This window comes from Tetrao urogallus (assembly GCF_951394365.1).
Source record: "Tetrao urogallus genome assembly, chromosome: 31".
NCBI lineage: Eukaryota > Metazoa > Chordata > Aves > Galliformes > Phasianidae > Tetrao > Tetrao urogallus.
The window spans coordinates 731,964-755,452 of NC_136844.1; the positions used below are offsets into that span (position 1 = coordinate 731,964).

General features: G+C 49.9%; 2 protein-coding genes across 2 annotated transcripts; one reads left to right on the plus strand and one right to left on the minus strand.

The window, feature by feature from the left end:
- Positions 1 to 1,074: 1,074 nt before the first annotated feature.
- On the plus strand, positions 1,075 to 4,557 carry LOC306956543 (keratin, type II cytoskeletal cochleal-like; the record flags this gene model as incomplete). The annotated part of the gene is made up of 10 exons (XM_079547824.1): positions 1,075 to 1,100; positions 1,541 to 1,706; positions 2,032 to 2,240; positions 2,642 to 2,702; positions 2,983 to 3,078; positions 3,300 to 3,464; positions 3,590 to 3,715; positions 3,832 to 4,052; positions 4,294 to 4,328; positions 4,409 to 4,557. 10 exons carry the CDS (start codon positions 1,075 to 1,077, stop codon positions 4,555 to 4,557), a joined length of 1,254 nt encoding a protein of 417 aa, XP_079403950.1.
- Positions 4,558 to 9,925: 5,368 nt separating this feature from the next.
- Positions 9,926 to 19,063, minus strand: LOC306956459 (keratin, type II cytoskeletal cochleal; the record flags this gene model as incomplete). The annotated part of the gene is made up of 9 exons (XM_079547730.1): positions 9,926 to 10,098; positions 11,462 to 11,496; positions 12,102 to 12,322; positions 13,527 to 13,652; positions 13,781 to 13,945; positions 14,673 to 14,768; positions 15,340 to 15,400; positions 17,745 to 17,953; positions 18,662 to 19,063. 9 exons carry the CDS (start codon positions 19,061 to 19,063, stop codon positions 9,926 to 9,928), a joined length of 1,488 nt encoding a protein of 495 aa, XP_079403856.1.
- Between the last annotated feature and the right edge of the window lie 4,426 nt (positions 19,064 to 23,489).

Sequence of the window (23,489 nt, forward strand, 5' to 3'; positions counted from 1 at the left end):
CTGGAGCCGAGGAGTCCAGTGAGGCTACTAATTTGGGCTTGCAATCAACCACTGAACAAGGAAGGGGAAAAATGCAGTAAACAAAACCCAGCCATTAGCTTGGAACTTCCACCCTGCCCCTAGAAAGCATGCTGCCCTCCCACACAGCGACGCGGGCTCCAATGCCGTTCCCATTTCTCCAAGCCGTGGACACACACATGTGAATATCAAAGGTGGGAGGAATGGAGCCCCGATGCCTCAGTGAGGGCACTCACCCAACGTGGGAGGCAAAGGAGTGAGCCCCAGGCAATGAAGGAGCCTTAGAGCTGAGGGACAAGGAGACAGCGTTTTTTTTTCTGAGAATTTGGCCAATTTGGAACACCCACAAGAGCCACCATGTTCCAAATGCACATCTGTGTTTCAACTGATACCCCACAAAATGTTACGATGGAAAACACTCTCACCAGTAATATACAGACAAAAACCCTTGACAAATAGACCTGGTCCCAATGACATTTGCCTTCAAAGATGTTGCCTTTCCATAGGCAAAGCCAACACGAAGCTGTCATCTATCGCTAACCTGCACACAAGGCTTCATTTGCTAGCTCTCAATGAATTCACTTTTAGTACTGATGCTATTTATTGAACATCTGGTTGTGTCGTGGACTCATTCAGGTTGGAAAAGACCTCCAAGACCTCCCAGCTCAACCCCAACCCACACCACCATGCCCACTGACCATGTCCCCAAGTGCCACATCTCCATGGTTCTTGAACCCCTCCAGGGATGCTGACCCCCCCACCACCCTGGGCAGCCTGCGCCAATGCATCACCGCTCTTCCAGAGAAGAAATAATTCCTAATATCCAGCCACATTCTCCCTCAGAGCGCTTACTCACAAGCTGATGTAGCAGCAAAATGTAAAGCAAGGGAAGCACTTTGATGAGTGAGAACTTGACATCTTTATCCAACCCATAACAAGGCAAAATCTTTTACATTCCTGAAAACAAGGAGCACCAGCACAAGCCATGATTTTCACTGTGATTACACAAGACTTCAATATGACCCCACTGACTTAACAGCAGTCCTCCATTGCGTTATGGGGCAAATCTGCTTTCTCCATTGGTGAGCACCACATATGCTAAGCAGCTCCTACTCTGCATCGTAAACATCTTGTGGAAGTTTCATGCAGCCTCGCCCCGTTTTCCACAAATAAAAGGAAGAAGGTGCTGCATTGGAGGCAGAGGGAACTGCACTGGGGCCCAGCACACCACCTGCACCCAGCCCTCCTCACCAGCAGCCATGTCCTGCTCCTATGGCACCAACGTTGCTCGCATTGGCAATTTCAGCTCATCCTCTCTTGCTCTTCCCAGGAATGGGCAAAGCTTTGGTAGACTCTTGTGTCGCCAACGTGGGTTGGGTTCCTTCAGCACCAGGAGCCTCAGCGGTGTAGCATCTTCCAGGCCCAGAATAGCTGTAGGAAGGTGTCCTCCTACAAGATGTGGATATGGTTTTGGTGCTGCTGGAGCTGGATTTGGCTGCAGAGGTGCTGGCTTTGGTTACAGGGTTGGTGGATCCTCCGGGCTGTGCACCATTGTACCCATCACTGTCAATGAGAAACTGCTACAACCACTCCAACTGGAGCTCGACCCCAATGTGCAGACCGTGAAGTACCAAGAAAAGGAGCAGATCAAGACCCTCAACAACAAATTTGCTTCTTTCATTGAAAAGGTGAGCAAAGAAACCCTCCCCAGCTCCAGGCCCAGGGAGGTCTAGCACAGAAAGGGCGAGGAATCTGGGTTATACAGCTCTGTTTTAGACACTGAGGATAACTTTAGAATGTCAGTTGAGCACCAAGGTGTTCTTTTCTAGAAGTGTTATGAGTTTGATTTCCACAAGGCTTACCCACAAAAACCATATGCACAAAAGAACAGTAGAGTAGGAAACACTGCATTCAGGTGTACCAAGAGCTGCATTTTATGGCTGTTGCGTGGACATCACCTCACACAACCACTTAACCCTCATCTTATTTCCTATTTTGCTCTCTGGGATTCAGGTGCGATTACTGGAGCAGCAGAACGAGGTGCTGGAGACCAAGTGGAACTTTCTGCAGGGTCAGAAACATTGCAGGAACACCATCGTGCCCATGTTGGAGGCTTGCATCGGGAACTTGAAGAAGCAGCTGGAAGCGCTGGGGTGCAACAGAGCCCAGTTAGAAACGTGCCTGAAAGCGGCCCAAGAGGCTGTGGAAACCAACAAGAAAATGTAAGTGAGAACATTTGGATATAATAAATTGTCCCCAGAGAACAGGATCACAAAACCATGTCACAGTTTACAGTGGACCAAATAGCATCTCTTCTAGATTCTCTCATTCTTTCCTAACTCGAGGAATTAACACTTGCAGCAATTTCAAGTGTTCCTCTGTTCTCTGGAGCAGAAGCCAAATCAGAACAGTTCTGCTGCAAATGTGTAAGAACACCAAAACCTCTGTGAAAGCAAGCGTGCTTTCCCATGGGCTATGAAACAGAACAAAACATCCCCAAATATCATCTGGGGAAAAGGGGGGGAAAAAAATAGGAGGGGTTCCATTTCTTGAAGTAAGCCTGCAGAATCCCAAAGAAAGATGTAATTGTGCTGAGCTTGAAGTCTCCCATTTTCCCACGCAGGTATGAGGATGAATGCAGCCAACGGAGCTGCACTGAGAAGGAGTTCATTGCCCTGAAGAAGGTGAGCAAAGGCTGTTTGAACCCTCTTGTTGTGTCCAGGTCTTTGGGGTGCATGCAGGCAGTGATTTCTTTCCCCCAAAGCATTGCACAGAACAAGTACCAGCAGGAGCTGGTGCTCAGGTGTGCTTGAACTCAGACCAGCAGTAGTTGTGCAAGTGGGAGCTGGCGTGCAGCCACGCTACCTGCACCCAGTCCCCCACCCCAAGGGCAGCCCTGAGTCGGCTCTCACTAATCAGCTTTCACTAATCAGCTTCCTTCTTCTCTCCCCACTGCCACTTCAGGACGTGGACTGCTTTTTCTTAAGCAAAGCAGAGCTGGGGGCCAAGGTGGGAAGGATGGAAGGAGAGTTTGACTTCCTCAGGTTGCTCTATGAGGAGGTAAGCAGCTCCCCGTTGCTTCAGCTCTGCGATTCTCAGGCAGATCTGGGAGGTCTATCCTGAAGGACAGGGGAAGAATGGGTAATGTGGGGCAATGGTCAGCCCTTATGGTGAACGGGGAGCAAGAATCCAGCCGTGTGGTCACTGAAAAGCAGGGAGCAAGAATACGAATGGGGTTGGATGGGACCACAGCAGTGCCAGCATCTCATTGTCACCTCCAGGAGAGCCACCAGCTGCAGGCCCACATCTCAGACACGGCAGTGGTTGTGCAGATGGACAACAGCCGGGATCCTGACCTGGATGGTGTTGTTGCCAACGTCAAGGCTCACTATGAGGACACTGCCTGCAGGAGCAGGGCAGAAACTGAAGCCTGGTGTAAAGGCAAGGTGAGAAAAGCAGCCAGGAGGAGGGTGTGGGTGCATCTTTCCTCTGAAAACCCAGAGTTGCTCTGATTTAACTCAAAGCACATGCTTTTGGGAATGCACAACCCACATCTTTGGGGCTTTTGCAGTTTGAGGAGCTGCGAGTTACTGCAGGCAGAAATGCTGATAGTCTGCAAGAGAAGAAAAGAGAGGCGGCCGAGCTGACACGGGTGGTCAAGAAACTGAGTGGAGAAGTCAGGAGTGCCAAGGAGCAGGTGAGTACCAGCAGGTCTGCTGGAACCATCAGGGCAGAGTAATGCTGAGTTGTTGTTCCAAACATGTCACATTTACAAATACCAGAAGACATTTAAGGCTGACCACATCTTTGTAGTGCTGCAAACTGGAAATGGCCGTGGCTGATGCTGAGCAGCACAAGGAAACCTCCATCAAGGATGCAAAGAGCAAACTCACCAAGCTGCAGGCGGCTCTGCAGAAGGCGAAGCAGGACCTGGCCCGGCAGCTGTGGGAGTTCCAGGAGTTGATGAACATCAAGCTGGCCCTGGACATCGAGATCACAACCTACAGAAAGCTGCTGGAGGGTGAGGAGAGCAGGTGGGTGGCACATACCAACACAAGACCCTTCAGATCCATGTGCCAGCATGGGAAAACCAACTGGGCAGTGCTTTTCAGAGCTGCCCTGTGGTAAATCCACCTCACAGATCAGCTCTTCCCATCAGTCCCACCACACCTCCACTGGTGCAAACAGAGGCTTGTCCTGCTGCCTGCAAACGTTTGAGGCTCACAGGGCTCTGCATGTGAACACACATAACCAAGTGCAACCTTCCCTCTACAGGCTCTGTGCAGAAGGAGGCATCCCTGTCAACATCTGTAAGTTGTAGCATAAAACTTCTTCCAAGCTTGGGCATCTCCTGCCTTTTCTCCCAGCAATTCCCTAAGCTGAAACTCAGCTTTGCCTTCCTCAGCTGTCTGCCATTCCCAAGGAGGTCTCGCCTACAGCCCAGAACCCAGCTTTGCTGGGTCAGCCAACGGAAGCTCACGCATTAGGAGTGGGAGCACCCACATGAAGGTTGTGTCCGTGGGCAAGTCAACTGTGTAAAGATCTGCAGATGGCAAGGCTGGAAACGAAGCACAACGCACACCCTTCTGCCTACACACAGCAAGAGCCTGGCTGCTACAGGAGCACACACACCCAGCTCCCCTACACTGCACACCTATTTTCCATGCAAAGGGATACAACAGGCAAAGAGGGGTATTTCTGTCGAAGAGATTTGCTGTTTCTGCTAGGGAATTCTAAGAGCAAACCCCAAAACTTCTTCACAATCCACTTCTTACATGCAATTCACATAAGAGGCCCTTGGTGTAATTCCTTCTCTTTACGTTCCTACAGACTGAAGGATCAGGATGAGGTGTAGGGCAGAACAGCTGCCACCCATGAGCTTCTAATTAGGCCTTCATTCAGCCCTCTTGTGTTAGCAGCTCCCATACATAACCTATTGCTATAACCTAGTTATATCAGCCATCCTGATTTACAGATACACCTCTGCCACCAGCAGAACTCACCCAAAATTGCCTAGTTTCCCTACACATAACAATTTCACATCCCAAGGAGTGGATTTCAATGGCTGTTGCTGTTTGGAGGCAGTTTGCTTTTTGTTTGCATTACCTGTTTGGAAACCAATCCTCGACTTCCCCTTTTTCTTCAGGGTTTGTAATGGTCCAGCTCATCTGATGCCATAAATACCATCTTAAATTAAGGATCTTGGGGCCTAAGCCCACTGTCAAAAGTGACAGGGGCTGATCCATTAATAATCCTGGCCACAGGTCACAAAAGTCCTCTGCTGTTGTGCTCAAGGGATCCAGACCCAGCCTTAAACACCTGGCATCAGCATCAATCACCTTTTCAATTCGCCAGTACCTATTAAGCAGAGCTGCTGGTGTAAATGCATTTATACTATCTGAGGTCTGGGAAGGGGAGAGGATGCGATGATTTATTTCTAATGACTTCACATTTTGTCCGCAATGCTTGTCAATAGCTTTCATCCCAGTTAGTCTTGCATCTCCAATAAATCTTCAGAGCAATTCAGTTACCCAGTGACTTCTTTTTGGGGAGAAGGAGGGTTGGTTTTGTCTTTGCTCCAGGATCTCAAATGCCAACACTTACAGGGGTCTGAGAGGCGGGTCCAAGCCCCACATCCCCTGACAAAGCCCTCCCGTTAGTGGTCTCCCATATCCCTCAATCTACCGACATTCTGTGTGCAAGGAGCTTACAAACCTCCCTCCAAAGCACCAAACCTCTCTCCAAGGCACAGCTCTCTTCTTGCATGCACGGGGCAGGAGCCAACTCATGGGGTTACACATCTTTATTAAGGCAGGGTGGAGCTCCAAATAATTTTCCTCCCAGGAAAAAAAAGAAACCAAAACAAAACACCATTTAGAGGGCACTGACTAAGCAAAGATGCTCTCGCAGTTTGCATAAAGCTAACTGAAACTTCTCATTACCACCATCAATGCCTAAATCCCCTGAGAACAGCACTGACTGCCCCAACTTGCCCAGGATCTCTTTGCATCCTGATGGCAGGAGCTGCTGGGTGGTTTGGGGCCAATTTGTCCTCTCTTTGCTCTGGTACCAGCTCTCAGTCCACACTATACTGCAAACACTCCAGCACCAGAGCACAGAGCATCCTCTTCCCCCAGTAGAGCCTGGGGAACCTCTTTTCACCAGATGGAAGGTTGGCTTTAGAACCTCATCAAGCCAATTAGGCTCCCCTGGTGCATCCCATCTTCCCAAGAGATGTGCTTCCACCTCGCTCTTCTGTGCCTGGTAGAGCTCAGACCCAGCCCAACCCATAACAAACACAAGCTGACAACCTCAGTCAAGCCCAGAGCAGGATTTTGGCCTTTGTAGCTGGTGAAAAACTGATGGAAAACACGAAACAAATGCAATTTGAATGCAGGGGAGCTGCAGAAAGCCCCAGCACCCAAAGCTTTCCTCCCAGTCATTGTTGCCCCCAAGTCCTCACTGCTCTTCTGCCTCAGTTTCCCCATAGAGAATAACAGAACTTACCTCCTTTGTAAAACCCTCTGCTGCCTGGGGACAGCATGCATCTCCAAAGCTCTCAGTCCCATTGTTACAGCAACACACATCCACAGCCACATCCTGGTTGCTGCTGGAGAGAGAGCATCAGAGGAGGGGAGAAACAGAAGGGCTGAGAGCAAGCAGAGCAGCAGAAACACTCAAAGGAGCACTGGCTTAGAGAATCAGATAAATTGCATTATAAAATATACTTAAATATTATAAATGCACATAAATGTTATGCATTTTATCCCACAGAAAGCAGGAGGAAGAGGTTGAAGCACCCTGAGCTGCAGCAGATAGCCTGGATGTACATTGCACAGACACCAGCAAAGCTGGAAGAAGGAAAAAAAACATTTCGCTGCTTTATGTTCAGAAAGCAGCCAGATTTTATTGTATTCCAGTTGGTAGGGAAAAAAGCAAACCCTACTGACCATGAAATCAGCTGGAAGTCTTTAAGATGTGTAAGGCATTTGCATGGAGCATCCTGTCCAGCCATTAATGTGCTGGCATGGGGGCAGAGGCATTGATGTCTGATTTTAAGAGCAGCAAAGGGCTTTGAGCTGTACTGTGGGAGGCTGTAATTAATCACACAGCTGTGTGCAGAGAGATGGATGTGATCCTGTGTTGTATCCCTGCCCTGATCACAATGGCAGGGACAACAGGCTGGGAGGGGAAACTTGGCATCACCCTTCCCCAGGGGGTGAACAGAGGTGCCTCTCTTTGGATCAGAGGACTCACACATCCAAAGAGGGATTCCCTCTGCAATTCTTCTGCTCTCTGTTGGGCTCCATCTTCCCCTTGACTCCTCTCTTTGCAGAACTCAACAGCCGACAGTGCTCCACATCCTCTGAGTCCCAGTTCACAGCTCCTCCAGGACCTATAGCAGCTGCTGGGGCCACTCCAGCACTTGCACCAGGCATGTTCCCAGCTCTCAGCTCCCAGGAACACCCTTAGCTCAGGACTGATGCCCATTTCAGGCGCTCATTATCCATCTTAACCACTGCTGCAAAACAAGAGGCCAAAACAAAATCCTTCTCGGTGCTGCGGTGGGCGCTGGGTCACACCTGTCTCCTTCTGGAAATGCAAACACCTCACCCACTGCAAAACTGTTCCTGAATTACAGCTCCTGAATGCAACAGGAGGCTCAGGACACACCTGGCTTTGCACTAATTTAATAAATAGAGGTTACATTCCGACCAGACCCAGACCAGACCCAAGGAATGAGCCAAAAACATGAGGTGCATCCATCCCTGTGGCCTCGCAGAGACACGAAGCACCTGAAGGGTGCAGATCCCCATCTCCCCAGCAGTGAGCATTGTTCTGCGATGTGGGAGAGCAGCAGCCACACCTCCCACATCCCCATTCCCAGATCATTGCTGCACACAATTCTACAGCAGAGACAGAGCTTCCATTCCCAATTGGGCATCACAGAGCCATGCAAATGACAGCAAGCAGCAGCCTCCGCTGCCCAAAAACCATCTGGGCAAGGCCTTTCTTTGCGCCTTTTGTTTCCATTCACTCCAGGGGATTCCTTTTTGCATTTCACTCCCTCGGTTGTGCCATGAAAGAGGTGAGCTGGGTGTGCCAGGCTGATAGCAAGGCTCTGCTGGGCACACGGGGAGCTCCCCTCCCTGCATTAATGCCACGTGTGCTGTAGAACCACACACCCAGCCTGAGCACTGCACTCATGCAGGGGGCTGAGATGACAGGGTAGGGTTTGCCACAGGCACAGCATCTCCCAGGCTTTAATGGTCTCATAGCTACCGTGGAGCTGCAGGAAACAGCTTTTCTCACTGACTACAGGAATTTCAGCCTGGCCCCATTTCCATCCCATGGAACGACACCTTCAGCACTGGGGACTCACCCCACATCTGCACACACTGCTCACCTGTGCTGCCCCAAAAGGAGCAGCAAGGAGCTGTGTGAGTCCTTGTGCAGATTCATTTTGCTGAGCTTTGGCTGCTTGCAAGCAAAGTGTTTCTCCCAAAGTTTGGCTCCTCTCTGCTCAGCATACGGTGCTCAGAGAGGGGTTGGTGCCAACTGGTTCCAGTTGTGCTGAGGGCTGGGCTGAGCCAAGTTGAGGGAACAAAACCAGTCCCATCACCCAAACCCAGTGCAAAGCAGGGGAATAAATTCACCCATGGGTGAGACTGCAGGCAGCAAACCCCAAATCCTCATCCTGACCACAGAGTGGCACTGCTCCAAGGGACACAGCCTGCAGGGAGGCAAGGACGGGGATGGTTCTCCAGGCTCTTGAGCAGCAACACACCAGGAAATCAGCTGGGACTGAAGAAGCATACAGCAGGGCAACTTTATTAACGGCCTCATGGCAAACTCCCAGACCACAAAGGTATAAAACATCGACCAGAGATACGCTGCTAGGACACGGCAGAGCACGCAGTGCAACAAATCCCATGCAGTTTCTTTGACTTGTTTATTTAAAAATTCTTCCCACCGCAGTAACAAACTATTTCCCCGGCGTGTTTAGGTTGAAGACTCATTTTGGCAGGAACAAGGAGTTATGGTAATGAAGCATCAACAAAACACGCTTTTTTCCCACTGGTAGGAGAGACCCCGGATATCACTAGTAATGCTCTGCAATATAGGGTAGTAAACAGAGGCACCCAAGGATGGGGAGTGCTATCTCCCATTTCAGTGTGCTGCTTGTAATTTTAAGCAATTTCCATACCCTTTAGGCTTCAGACTTCTGTTAAGAAGACAGAAAGGGTGAGTTTGTGAGTTATTTTGTTATACAGAACCTATAAAGGAGATCTGTCTGCATTGCCTTCAGTAAGAAATTAGCTTCCATTAGACCAGAATTGTCCAATTCCATTTCTGAGCCAATTTCTAAAGAACATAAGGAGAAACCCAAAGCAGTTCCACCATTTTCTTCCTGGTATATTTTAAGAAAACAACCCCAGACTGAAATCTCAGTCAGGGCTGGCACTTTCTGAGCAGCCCAAGGGAATGAAGTCTTCCAAATCGTATTCAGAGGGAGATAATCTTCTGGTCTCTTTTGTAAAGCCACAGCAGAAATGTGGAAAAGCTTGCCACAATGATTGTTTTGCCCTTCAAAGGGTGAAAGCCAGCCCTGAACTGGGGTACCAAGCATACAAGCAACAAAAGCATTAACCTGCTTCCCTGGAGGAATTTCACCCTACAGGCTTGAACCTGCTCTCAGTGGGATGGCTCCCACTGAGTTCAACAGTACAGGATCAAGCCTTAGGTGTGACGCAGCAGGGTCAGGTACTCTGGTATATCTTATTCCAATTCATTCATCACTGCAGAAATTTTGCAGCCAATTTGTCCTACGAAAGGCAACCAAACTTCTCTTTCTGTGTTCTCCCTCCTCCTGTTTCGTGGGTACCGCTGGGTTCCGTTCCTGCCTTTACTTCCTGAAGCTTCTGGTGGAGGAGGTCGTGGTGACGGTGTAGGATTTGCTGGAGCCCCCCGAGGAGAAGCCGAGGGCTCCGCTGCCCATCCCTGCTCCCAGGGCAAGGCCTCCACGGACCCCTCCTCCCAGGAATCCACTGGATCCACCACCGCTGGAGGTGACCATGGCTGCGGCGCAGAGGGAAGCAAAGCAACCGTAAGCATTGGGGAACAGCAAAACCCAGCCTGGCAACCTTCTCAGAAAGGACGTTTTTAAATCACAGAATCACAGAATCACAGAATCACAAGGTTGGAAACGACCTGCAAGATCATCCAGTCCAACCACCCTCCCATTCCTATCAGTACCACAAGCACTAAACCATCTCTCGTAGCTCCTCATCCAGGCACCTCTTGAACACCACCAGGGATGGCAACTCCACCACCTCCCTGGGCAGCCATTCCAGTGCCTGACCACCCTTTGAGAGAAAAAGTTTCTCCTAATATCCAACCTAAACCTCCTCTGGTACAACTTCTGGCCATTTCTTTGGGTCCTACTATTTGCCTGGGAGAAGAGGCCAGACCCTTTTGCACCACAGCCTCCCTTCAGGAAGTTGTACAGTGCAATGAGGTCTCCCCTGAGCTCCTCTTCTCCACACTGAACAATCCCAGCTCCCTCAGCCGCTCCTCATCAGCCTTGTGCTCCAGACCCCTCACCAGTTTCGTTGCTCTTCTCTGGACACGTTCCAGGGCCTCAATGTCTTTCTTGTAGTGAGGGGCCCAAAACTGAACACAGCACTCAAGGTGCGGCCTCAATCTCAGCAAGCAGATGAGAGCTTCCTAAGACCACCTGCTAAACGCAATGCCCAGCACACAAATATCTTGCTCCAGTTTGGCGCAGAGCATGTACCAGCTGTGTGTGCTGGGGGAGTTGCACACAGTCCCCATCCCTCCCTCAATGGCCTCCTGCAGAATGGGGAACCCAGTCCCACAAACACAGTATCAGAAATACATTCTGCTCATCTCGTGGTGCACCAGACATGTCCACAGCCATCAGCAGCAATGATAAGTAGACGAATGGATGAAAAGTAGAGTCTGGTTAAGAGCAGTGTCTCCAAAACACCTGCTTGTGTCCAACACCCAGGTAAGGCAAGTGACCAGTGCTTCCCAAGGTGGAAAGACACCCTCTAACATCACCTTTGAGCTGCCTTCTAATGCAGGTTCTTATTTTTCTCTCAACTTTTCTTTTTAGTGCACTTTTCTCCATACAAAAATGGGAGGAAGGGGACAGGGCACGGGTGAGTCAGCATTCCCCCATTTTAACACTCACACAGATTCATTCATTCATTCCCCCATTTGTACAGATGAGTTAGAACTGAAATCTGCCATGGTGCCAACAGCACTATCAACTTTTGTCCCGGGGGGCTTCCATTTAAGAAGGGGTTAATTAAGGCAGGGCACTACAAGGCTCCTGCATGCAGGACCAAGCTGATCCCATCTGCATTTCCCATAGAAACGATAAGAGTAAATGTTATAAATAATAAAATCAACTCACAGATGTTGACGCTGCCAACCCCATCGCCAGCCAACCTGTTGGAGCAGAAAAACACAAAGGCAAAAGGGAAGAGAACGGGTTAGACTCTGCATTACTCAGTGTTCCCCCAGGGCCTCAGTGCTGGGGATGAAGACAATGGCAGTGAGTTATTACTGCTGCTGTAAATAATTCAGACAAGATAAGTGTGCCATCCAGCGCTTTGTTCTGGCCCTACATTTACAAGCTCTGTTATCACCTGGAGGGGAGGTGCTGAAAGAGCACAAGGAACTGTGGCTTAATTCTATGGGGATTTAGGCCACTTGGAAATCTTCTTCCACATCCTCAAATGTACAACGGAAAGCAGCACTTATTTCCTTGTATGTTTTCATTAAACTATCCACTCTTCCCCAGAGCTTGACAGTTTGGCTCTATGGCCAAAGCATATTCAGAACCAAAAAATCAGTTTAAAACGCAAAGTTTTCTCTTCCATGTTTCCTTCCAGAAACTGGAACTGGGCCCTCATGATGTCACCACGATACAAAGGGTTGGATCCTTCATCATGTAAACTCCCCAGGCAGCACCCAACAGCCAACAGAACATCTGTAAAATACTGCTGGGGGAAGATGCAGATCTTGCAACTGCACAGCTTGATTTCACCCACCTGCTCTCCTCGCCCTCCAGCAGCTTCCTGTAGGTTGCAATCTCAATGTCCAGGGCCAGCTTGACGTTCATCAGCTCCTGGTACTCACGCAGCTGCCGGGCCATGTCCTGCTTTGCCTTCTGCAGAGCAGCCTCCAGCTCCTCCAGCTTTGTCCTGGCATCTTTGATAGCCAACTCACCACGTTCCTCAGCTTCAGCAATGGCAGCTTCCAGCTTGGCACGCTGCAGTGACAAAGCAGAGCATGTTAGAGGGCATCTCACCACCCATGGACTTCTGGCATCTACAGGCCAGTACATCTGTGGTTCTGCAGAGCTCAAAAAAACTCCTTCCAAAGCCATACAAACTCATGCCTCCACATTTTTTGGGTCACCAGAGGGAGATCAGCCTGTGAAGGAAGCTCACCTCATTCCAGGACATGTTAATCTGAAAAGCAATTCATCAGATCCTATTTCTCTGCACCAATTACACTTTCAGAGGACTTTCAGTTGACCCTCAGTTTCTCAGTCCACCCACACTGCACACAACAACCCCACACTTAGGGTTGATGCAAGCTCTGGGTTTCTCTATGCCCCAGAGCTCGTTCACAGCCAGTTGATCTCCAGCAAGCTTTGATCTGAGGCAAGCATGGGCTGCAGCAGACCTGCAATTAACCGACAATGCACATACCCCAAAAGCATCTCTATGGGGGTACATCAAGCTGGCAGCCTAATGCACACCCACCAGTGTCCTTTGCACACCCAGAGAGCGTGTTTGGCAGGAAGGGCTCACAGTGAACATATGTTTTATACTCTCATTCATTATTCAGGGAGCTGCACTGGGTCAGCTTTTTGCTCATAAATGTATGTGGATGTATGTGGAAACATCCCTGCCCTGAAACCAAATAAACATGAACGGGTGAATCACAATGGCTTATCTCCAGCCTGTGAACTGCTGGTTGTTCGCAGCCAGCCTTCAGCCCCAGAAATGGTCTGAGCCATGCACTGTTCTGGCTCTCACCAGCTCTACTGATAAAGCGATAACCGCCTCTGGAGAAAGCAAACAAAACTCCCATACAGCTACAAAATCCTTTTGTGTGCTCAAACATGCTGTTCCCTTCTGCACAAAAGGGAGTGGACAAAGATCCCAGCAGCAAAAGGGCACAAGGAAGGTGTGCAGCTGAGCACAGCTGAGCAGGTTGCTGCATTCAGCGCTGCCCTTTGGAAAGGGCTCTGCATCTCCCCTCTTCTGCACTCCCAGGACTCTGTAGCTCAGCTCCATCGTATCTGTGGTTTTTTTCTCCTCCTGCAGAACTGATGTCTTCCAGGATGATGGCTGCAGCTACCCCAAACTGCTTCTAACAGATGCTGCCTTAAGCTTTGTCCCCCAGTCCACCTGCTGCTGCTAAACCCACTGCTCTGCAGCAAGAGAACAAGGGCAGCTCCTCACCTGGGCCTTTGCATTTTCAATCTCGCCCTGCAGCCTCTGGATCACGCGGTTTATCTCTGTGATTTCATTCTTGGTGTTGCGCAGATCATCCCCGTGCTTCCCAGCAGTGACCTGCAGAGCTTCGAACTGCGACACAAGGAAGGATGGAGTCAGACCAGCAGCCCACCGCAGGCTGAAACCTCTCCACGCTCATTATATGTAGGAGAGATGGAATAATAGAAGCTGTTGCTGCCCTTCTCTCTCCCATAACTCACCTTGCTCTGGTACCAGGACTCAGCCTCTGCCCGGCTCCTGTTGGCAATATCCTCATACTGTGCTTTGACCTCTGCAATGATGCTGTCCAGGTCCAGGTTTCTGCTGTTATCCATGGACAGCACCACAGAGGTGTCAGAGATTTGGGCCTGCAGCTCACGAAGCTCCTGCCAGTCACAATAAAAACAATACTATTAATCATTGATAAGGGCCTCTCTATTAGAAGCCAGTTACAGAGAGAATCCGAGAAGAAAATGGAAGCAGATAAAAGTTCATTGAAACCATCACTAATTAAAAGGAAACCAACTGAGTCACATTAACCGTGCAGAGTGCAGCAGCAGAAAGGGAGCCACTTGTTATCACTCCCAGGTTAAGAGCAAGGTTAGCTGACTCCTCTCCTGAGATAAGACCTCAGCATGAAGTGCAGGCCTAAGAAGCCTGAGCATCAGCTCCTCAGCAGAGGTCCAAATTCCACCATCTTGCACAAGGGTACAATGTGCCTGCTTGCATCAGTCTCTTATCTTGTAAACGCTGCCAAAGATAAATGAGTCTGGGGCAAGGAGCTTTCCTTTCTCTGTTTCTCAGACAGCACAGAAACACACACATCAGTGCTTCAGCACTGAGTATAATGCATTGCTTTTCTTGCTTTCACACTAACTGTATAAATAACTAAACCATGCCCTAGGTGTGTTTGCAACAAAACCTACTCACATCCCAGACAAGGAAAAACTACTGTGAGAGCTCACAGAACCTGGACTTCACGTGCAGCTCCGTTTTGCTTACTTGATCTCTCCACTGCCTTTCTTATCTCTGACAACAGCATAGTGATGCTCTCAGGCATCACTCAACAGTGGTACTGCATTGCAGCACACACAGGAAGCAGAAGGGCCTTACCGCTTCGTAGAGAGATCTCAGGAAGTTAATCTCATCCGTCAGCGCATCCACCTTGGCCTCCAACTCCACTTTGTTCATGTAGGCAGCATCCACATCCTAAAAGAGTAACAATCCAGTGAGGTTGATGGAGTTTTGGTGACCAAGCCCACCCAGACTTTGGCTTCAAAAGCAGCTGTGCACCCAGCAAGTTCCCCACATCACCTGCTCGCCATCCCTCAACCCCCTAAAAGTTATCCACTGGTGCACTGAACTGCTGGTCCCTGTACGTTCTGCAGGGTTCATAGAATACCTCGAGTTGGAAGGATCCATAAGGATCATCCATTTCAACTCAGTGATCCCAGGACTGTGCCTGCACCTATGTTTGCACAGTGACAGTTTGGACCACACAAACCATACAAACTGGGCCTTATGGTCTCTCTGACTTTTTAGGTTTTAAGAGTCAAGGCAGAAAAAGATAACCTAGAGAAATATACAGCCATAATGTGTGAGATGCACAGGGGCTGCTCCTCCTTCCTTGTTCCTACAGTGATCCTGGTGCCCAGATAGAAGCAGAAATGAGAGCAGAAGTTGGGTATCCAGGCAAAACAGCAGCAAAGGGATTGGAGAAGCAGAAGGGGGGAGAAGGTCTGCACCCAGGTTTGATCAGACCCATATTCAAGACTCGCACCTTCTTGAGCACCACAAACTCATTCTCTGCTGTCGTGCGCTTGTTGATCTCATCTTCATATCTGCCAGGAGAGAAGGGAGCAGTTAGAGCCTGGGTAAAAGGAGGCAATGTCTCAGTGAAAAGTTACCCAATTCCACCCTTTCTCTCCCCATTTCTCCCTTTCTAAAGCACTTTGCCAGCCTGTGATTACCCAAACAAGCCAGTCACAGGCAGAGGTTTGCTGCATCACTGAGGAATGTGCATTGTTTGCACTGAAGGTGCCACGTTTGAAAGCTATTGTTTGGACAAACTGATGCCTGAAAGCTGCTCTGGTCCACACTGCCACCACCACTGAGCTGGGAAGTACTTCCCTTTTTTTCCCATTGCACATAGGGAGTTCTCTGCTCCTTATCCCCACTCATGCACAGCCCAGTGCTGGCCTGCTGTGCTCTGTGTCCTGAGGTTCTCAGCTCCTTCCCTCAGCCACTGAGAGAACAAAAAAATAAAAATGCAGAAGAGATGCAAACATTCAGCACATTCATCTGCACTGATCAAGGGGCTGTTAAAAGCTCTGCTTACTCTGTACTTCCTTACTCCAGGCATCTGAGCACACTGTGCAGGTGCCAGTCGCACCTAAGAGTTGAGTGCAATTATTCTGCACAGAGTGGCTCTGCTCTAAAGCCCCACAGACTTGTAATATTGGCCACATCCCTTCTCTAAGTGTCTGACTTGAGGTGCAATGACTTCAGTTCTCAGCAGACATAAATCATGCTGCATTGGCTTTATGGACTGGCCTCACAGATTTTCTACCACCTGCAAGCCTGGCTCGCAGAGCCTGCTTTTCAGAGCTGTGTACAGCCAACCTGCTGACCCTAAACAGCAAGAACCTGCTGTGCAGATCCTGCAAGTCATCTAAAAAATAGAGCAGGAAGCATTTTAACCAGCTGCTTTGGAATGGCTGCTGACAAAGTTAGACTCTGTTCTATTGACACAGTCTATGGCTAGCACTGCAATTTGCCTTCCAAAGTTTGAGCTAGTTCAGTTTTAAGCCTTCCCGTAATACTCCTAGTGCTTTGCACTGGACGCTTGCCCATCCATGCTGGTATAAGCAGGTGTTGTCCTTTTGGAGGTCAGTGAACTGCATCCGTTGCTATTGCAGAGCACTGCACAACACGGACACTGCACATGCATAGTAGAAAGGAATCAGAGCTTGGCCTCTAGCAGAGGTAATCACAGAGGTGTACAAATAAAATAAAATAAAACCCAGCACCAATTGCATTTTTTACAGAACGGTTTGTTGAGCTCTATTTGCAACAAATCATTCAGTGCTCTCCATAACTCCCACGAAAAGCCCAGCACAGCCCACACAGAGCCACGTGGGCAGCACTACCCAGAGCATTCCTACCCTTGCTTACTTTGAACCACACCCTGAGTCAAGGCAGTGACCAAATAAGGGACCGAATTGCATCCCTATCAACCTCCTCCCCTACCTGAGATATCGGTGGGGAACAGCTGTGTATGAAAATGAGGCAACAGGCACATAAGGGGCTACTCATGTTTTAGGTATTTGACTCAGGAGATGAGATTTTCTTCATACAAATGAGGAGAAACAGGTTCTGAATTCCAGTTACCAAATCCAGCACCTCAGGCTCCTAATTCCTGCTTCCCTCCCCATACAAGGTTTTGCTCCCCAGCACGGACCCCTGGGTGGGAGGAATAAATAAGCACCTGTGCCCCTTGCGTTCACATGATACGCAGCTGAAATTAGGGCTACAGCTCCTCTGGGTGCAAACCAGTTCCCTGCTGCTGCCGTGCAGAGAAACACGGTGCAACTGTGGATGAGCACGGAGTAACTGAGCAGGGCTGGGAGAACACCATTCCCATGCTCCTCCTTGGGAAGTGCTGGCTATTGACTTTCCCTACACACACCCCGGGGATTATCAGATGTTTGCTTTCAGTTCCTGCTTGATCCAGTTTGCCAGCTCCCTCTTTTCTTTCCTTTCAGGCATTTCCCTGTAGGGCTGCACTGGGCACAAAGGCTACTTTCTCGATAGCAGTCCTCACACGCAACGTGATTTGGATAGAAAAACTGCTAAAAAATAATGCAAGTCATCTGCTCCATTGCCTCCCCATGGAACAAGCAGCAGTTTACCCACTGCCTGCAACCTGCACAGCTCCTATGGGGCTCCTACAGACCCAGACAGTCCAGCCCAAAATAGGAATCAATCCCTGAGGAGGCCACAAAGCAAAGCCACGGGGATGGAGCACGTGGGAGCAAGGTGCCAGGAGCACCACATAACCCAGGCGTCTTCCTTGGACAGACACCTAGCGAAAAAACAAATCACCCTCCTTAGCAGAAAAGCTGGGGACATCTCTACCAATCTAACTGTTCAGCTATACCGTTAGATGGTTGGATTATACATTACTTGGCCTTGAAATCCTCAACAAGATCCTGCATGTTCCTCAGTTCACCCTCCAAACGCCCTTTGTCATTTAACAACCCATCCAGCTGCCTCCTCAGGTTGGTGATGTACGCCTCAAACATGGGGACGATGTTACTCCGGGTGGTCTTCTGGTCCTGGAGCAGACTCCATTTGGTCTCCAGCATTTTGTTTTGTTGCTCCAGGAACCGGACCTGCCGAGAAACCAAGGTCATTTGTGAAAGGATGGGGAAGGGGGGGATCTGACACTGCAGAGCTGGGATGCTGGGGGATGCGTGTGCTGTGGATAGTATCTGAAGGATTCACTGTGTCTATGAAAAGCACCTACATTCTAAAGGGTGATAATGTCCAGAGGGAGCATGGCTGCTCTGGGGTTTGCCTTGCAGTTTTGAGGCTTTGTTTGAATTAAAAGATAAGGAGATTCTGCTTGCCTGACGCATAAGAGAAACCATTCAGAGATCACAGTGTCAGCCAATTAAACTCAACTCCACAGCTGGATTCCTAACATTTTGAGGATGCCAGAGCTGGTTTACAATACAGGGTCCCCAGTCCATTGGTGGGAGATAACAGAGCTGCAGAGGTACAGGGCAGCGCAAACAAACACAGCAAGCCCTGACTTACATCAAAGGTCTGTTCTACCAGGTCAGCCCCTTTCCAAAGACCCTCCTCCCTCTGATTTGCTGGTGCATGTGGGGCTTTGCAATGCTAGCTAAGTAAAGGGGGTGCAAAGCTGGCCTAAACAGAGCAAAAACTTCTGCTGACAGCAGAGATTTAATAACAGTTATTAGACTGCAGGAAAATCACATCAGGTTGGTGAAACCCCAACCCCATTCATGAACCCCCACCCCATTAAGTGAGTTTTGGGTCAGGGCTGCATTCAAGCCCAGCGCAGCCGGCCTCACCTTGTCAATGAAGGAAGCAAAGCGGTTGTTGAGGGTCTTGATCTGCTCCTTCTCCTCCTTGCGCACCCGCTGGATGTTGGGGTCGATCTCCAGGTTGAGGGGGGTCAGGAGGCTCTGGTTGACAGTGACCTCCTGGATGCCGGCCCCGGGGACGATGGCCCCACCGAACCCCATGCCTCCATAGCCTCCATAGCCATATCCAGAGCGAACGCTGTAGGAGCTGCTGCCTCCGAGGGAGATCCGCTTGTTGGCAGAGCCCAGATTGTAGAGGCTGGAGCTGCCAAAGCCCCCTGCCTTGCCAAGGCCACTGCCTCCACGGACAGAGGAGACGGAGCTGACCCGTACCTGGCTGACCCCTGGGACGGCCACAGAGCGAGAGCTGAAGCTGATGGAGCGGGACATGGCTGCTGCGGGTCCGGCGGAATCCCCTGTCCTTAAACCTGAGGGTAGCTGTGCTGGGAGACCAGGGCAGGGAGCAAGTGAGCTCTCCTGCCTCGCTTCCCCCTTTTATCCGTTAGGAGAGCTGGGCTTGGCTCGAGGGCAAAAGAGGGATCGTTTTACTGCCTGCAGATCTGGGTGTGCCTGGCAGCCCTCCCACCCTCCATCAACCTGCTGAACCCGAAGGGAAGGGCCGGGGAAGGGGGACAAGACACACCTGGCGCCCGGTGCTGCGCTCAAAGCTTTTGTTCCGCAGCTCCCCATGTCCCTGCCACCAGCACAGCTGAGGGATGTGAAGCACTGGGTTCCTCCGAGCAGAGCAGAGGTGCAGCAGGACAGGGCTGGTCCCATTTCCTCGAAGCTTCTGTTCCTCCCTGCTTGTATGAGGGGATGCTGAATTGAGAAGAGGGGGGATATGCATTGATTTCGAACACACTGCATTGCAGGCAGCCCCCTGTGCAGCAGCAGAGAGGAGATAAGGGGCCTCGACTCAGTTTCAGGCACAGCCAAGTTTGATAAGAAGCAAAGCCAGCTCACACCATACACTGCCCAGCCAGCCTGATCTGTGCAGAAGAACATGAGATGCCAGAGCTGCCCCTGGACACAGCATTTTTGCCATCCTTCCCCTGTTAACTCTGAAACAAAGGTGTTTTTTACTGGGTTGATCCTTGCAGGTTTAAATACTCAACATGTCAGTGCAGACTGAAAAGGAATCATAGAATTGTTTGAAAGGGATCCTTAAAGGCCATCTATTCCAACTTCCCTGCAATGAACAGAGAAGCATCAGGCTGCTCAGAGCCTGGTCCGGCCTGACTGGAGGAAACAGGACAGATTCCTGCTTAAACTCCAGGGCTCCCACACAGAAGTGGTAGAGACACAAGAAATGGTTTTACAGGCTTTCTGCATTTTTTAATCGCCTTAAAGGGATACACATCTTTACTGCCAGGTCATAAATCCTCCAGTCGGGCCAGAATGTGTCACCCTCAGATCTTCCCCTCATCCGGGTGCTGAGATAGTGCTGGCTCCATTTCTGGCCACAGCCTTCTCCAAGTATGCGCTTCCTTCTTCATGGGGAGAATGCAAGCTGGCTGCATATCCCAGCTACCAAAAGGAAATACTCTTTTCAAAATGAGAAATGGAGCCTGACAGAGACAGATGAGGTGAGATCACTCCCTGCGCCACGAGAGCTGCTTCAGCTTTCAGCAGCAAAAAATAAGATTCACTGAGTGCAAAGCAAACTTCTATGTTCCACACACCAGCTCTGCCTTGACCTGATGGCTGACGCAGACAGGATAGCGTTTGTTGCATCTGTATGCAGCCACCTGCAAGGCAGAAGTCTCCAGCTGTGTTATGTGGCTTCAGGTCCTTGCAAGCACACGGAGAGGCCACTTTCCTGCAACTCCTCTGGGTTGTTTTAAAAGGAAGGGAATTGGAGCTCAAAGTGCCGCTTAAGAGCCCTGCTTTGGCAGGAATAACCTGCAACAAAGCAAGCTCTGATTGTGCATTTTATCAGGTTGCTTTCCAGCCTCAGTTGCCCTGCATCAGCAGATGGGATTCTTGCACAAGGCAGCACACAAACCAGAAAGCAATCCAGACAACAAGTAAAATACAACTCCTCTGCCAGATAAACTGTCATAAAGGCAAACTTGTTCCCAGCAACCTCCGAGGAAACAACTGGTAGGCAACCAGAGAGCTGAACTTCACCCTGCTTTGTACTATTGAGGGCCAGACCCACAAAAAGCCATTTTTCTAATTGTAATTAATTACCACCATGCAACACGACTGATTGTAGGTGAAGATGAGTCTGTTGAGGTGGCCTTCCCAAGTTTCCACACACTGTTCTGTATCATTTCCAACCCATGCAACAACCCCCATGGGATTGGGGTCTGGTGATACAGAAGACACCGTATGGAGTGGTTAAGCACCCTTTAGGGAACTGAGTGCTTGGACACTGTGACCATTCTGCTCAGGGTCACAACTTGCCAACCCTTCCCACTCCAACCAACTCACTCTTATGCACCGATGCTCACAGAACCAACAAGAGCCACAGGTGATAAACCCCTCCATAAATCCTACATCAAATACACCAAGTTTTCAATTCCAGCCCTGAAAGCACAGGAGAACCCCATCAAATATGGCCACATCCTGACGGAAGAGGAAGAAATCTTTGCAGATGAGCAAAACCACTTTAAGAACGTGGGTCCATTGTTTCCTCGCGCTCAGTTGGTATCCGTGGGCTATCTCTTGCTGTGTGTTTAGACTGCAGTGTTTGCTTTGAAAGCTTTCTGGAGCTGGGAGTGCCCTTAGGTTTTGTGTTTGCACAGCACAGTCCCAGTTTGCGATTACTGCTCCAAAGTGCTTCAGCAGTGAGTCATTTATAAGTGAGCTTGCATCCTGACGACAAGCAGTGTTTTGGTGGTCTGATAAGTGGGGGTAATCATGCAAGAGCACAACACAGCACTCATGGGACCATCAGAGAACGACACTGTCAGGCTGTTATTCGTTATACCAATGCCAATGCTGGTGCTTGCAGCCATAGAGCTGCCTTGCTGGTGGTGATACCTCCATGCTGCGAACACTGCTCATTCTCCTCCCAAAATCCGGCTCCTAGAGGAGCTCCTGCAATAAACATTTGCAGCTCCTCAGCTATTGCTATGAATACTGAGAGACCTCCAAAGGAAACCTGTGCAGCACCTGTGGTTTGGGGGCAGTAAGAGAACATCTACAGAGTGATGTCTGAACACACAGACATAAGCCACGTCAAGACAAAGTGGTTAATTCACATGAAGGATGATTCAGTTGTACTTCCTGTGTCACTGGGGCAATAAAGCTCAAAGCAATGACAGATCAGCAGCACAGAATCTCAATGACAGGAAAGCAGCTTTTCCAGAAGGCTGCTGGTTCAAAGGATTCAGTGTTCCAGAGGTTGGTACCTCGGTACAGCTCAGCACTCTCCTGCTGTAAATCAGGGCCCCACGCCTACCTGGAGGCTGTTTAATTCATGTCTTTAATATTCTGCCACTGCCCATTTCTGAAGAATTGAAGCGGTTCCCTTGAGCCTCGTACGATCTTCCTGTTAACGTTAACTCACACTCATTTGCTCTTATGTTGATAAACGGAACCCTCACACCTCTCAGAATCCAGAGGCTTTTTTGGAAACCTCGAATTCCTGCTGTGGCCTCTCTGTTCCAATTCTCATGGTGAGGTGCAGAGGCCACATGCTCATGCAATTTGCACTACGAACTCCTGCAGTTTTACACATGGAAATTTTGCTCACCACTCTTACAGCCAGTGGCTCTAACAGCTTTATGTCTCCACAGCACTGGAAGCTGCTACAATGAGGCTCACCTTTGCTACACTGCATCTCCCAGCTACACCTCTCCTTCTTGAAACAAAGCTGAGCAGACTTAGTGTTGACAGGGTCATCTTAATACCAGCAGGAACAGAAAGATCACCTGCTTGCCCAGCGTGACAGCCAGCTGCCACAGAGCAGAGCTGACATCACATTAACAGCACAGCTTCCAAAAGCTGTTGCCTTCAGTGCAGGAGCTGCACTTCCCCATTCCTCCTTTTATCTGAAACACAGTGGCTCAAAGCCAGAAGCTTTTAGATCACAGAATGATGAGATGCTTGTGTTGGAAGAGTCCATAAAGATCAGAGAACCACAGGATAGTTGGGATGGAAGAGTCCTTCAAGAACAGAGAGCCAGAGGATGGTTGGGTTGGAAGGGTCCTTCAAGATCAGAGAAACATAGGATGGTTGGGTTGGAAGGGTCCTCCAAGATCAAAGAAGCACAGAATCACAGCATGGTTGGGGCAAGAGGGATGTCAAAGATCCTCCAGCTCCACCTCATGCCCTGGGCTGGTCCCACCCCTCCATCAGCTACCCAGGGTCTCTCCCATGGCCTTAAGCAGCCCAAGGGCTGGGTCACCCCCAGCTCTCAGCCTGTCCCCACAGCAGAGGCACTGTAGCCTCTAAGCATCCCTCATGTCCTCCCCTGGCTCCACTCCAACAGCTCCATCTTTCCCATGCTGGAGTCTCAGTGTGATAACAGCACAAACCCACCCACTGCCATCTCCAGGATCACCTCAGACCACCATAAACAGCTGCTGCCCCTGCAGTCCTTCCCCCCAGATATTTCCCATCCACTCAGCACAGTGACACAGCTCCACACGGTGCAGCCCTGTGTACCTCCTGCCGCAATTGCACCTGGAGCATTGCAGCTGCTGCTAAGGGAGCTGCGTTGCCATGAGCTCCAGGACAAACAAGCAAACCCAGCCCATGGGATCCGTCCTGGGGACACAGTGCACTGCAGCTCCGGCTCCCCACGCCTGACGCACGATGCAAGCATTTGAGCTATGGACTTTCTTCTCTCTCCAGCCTCCTTAAC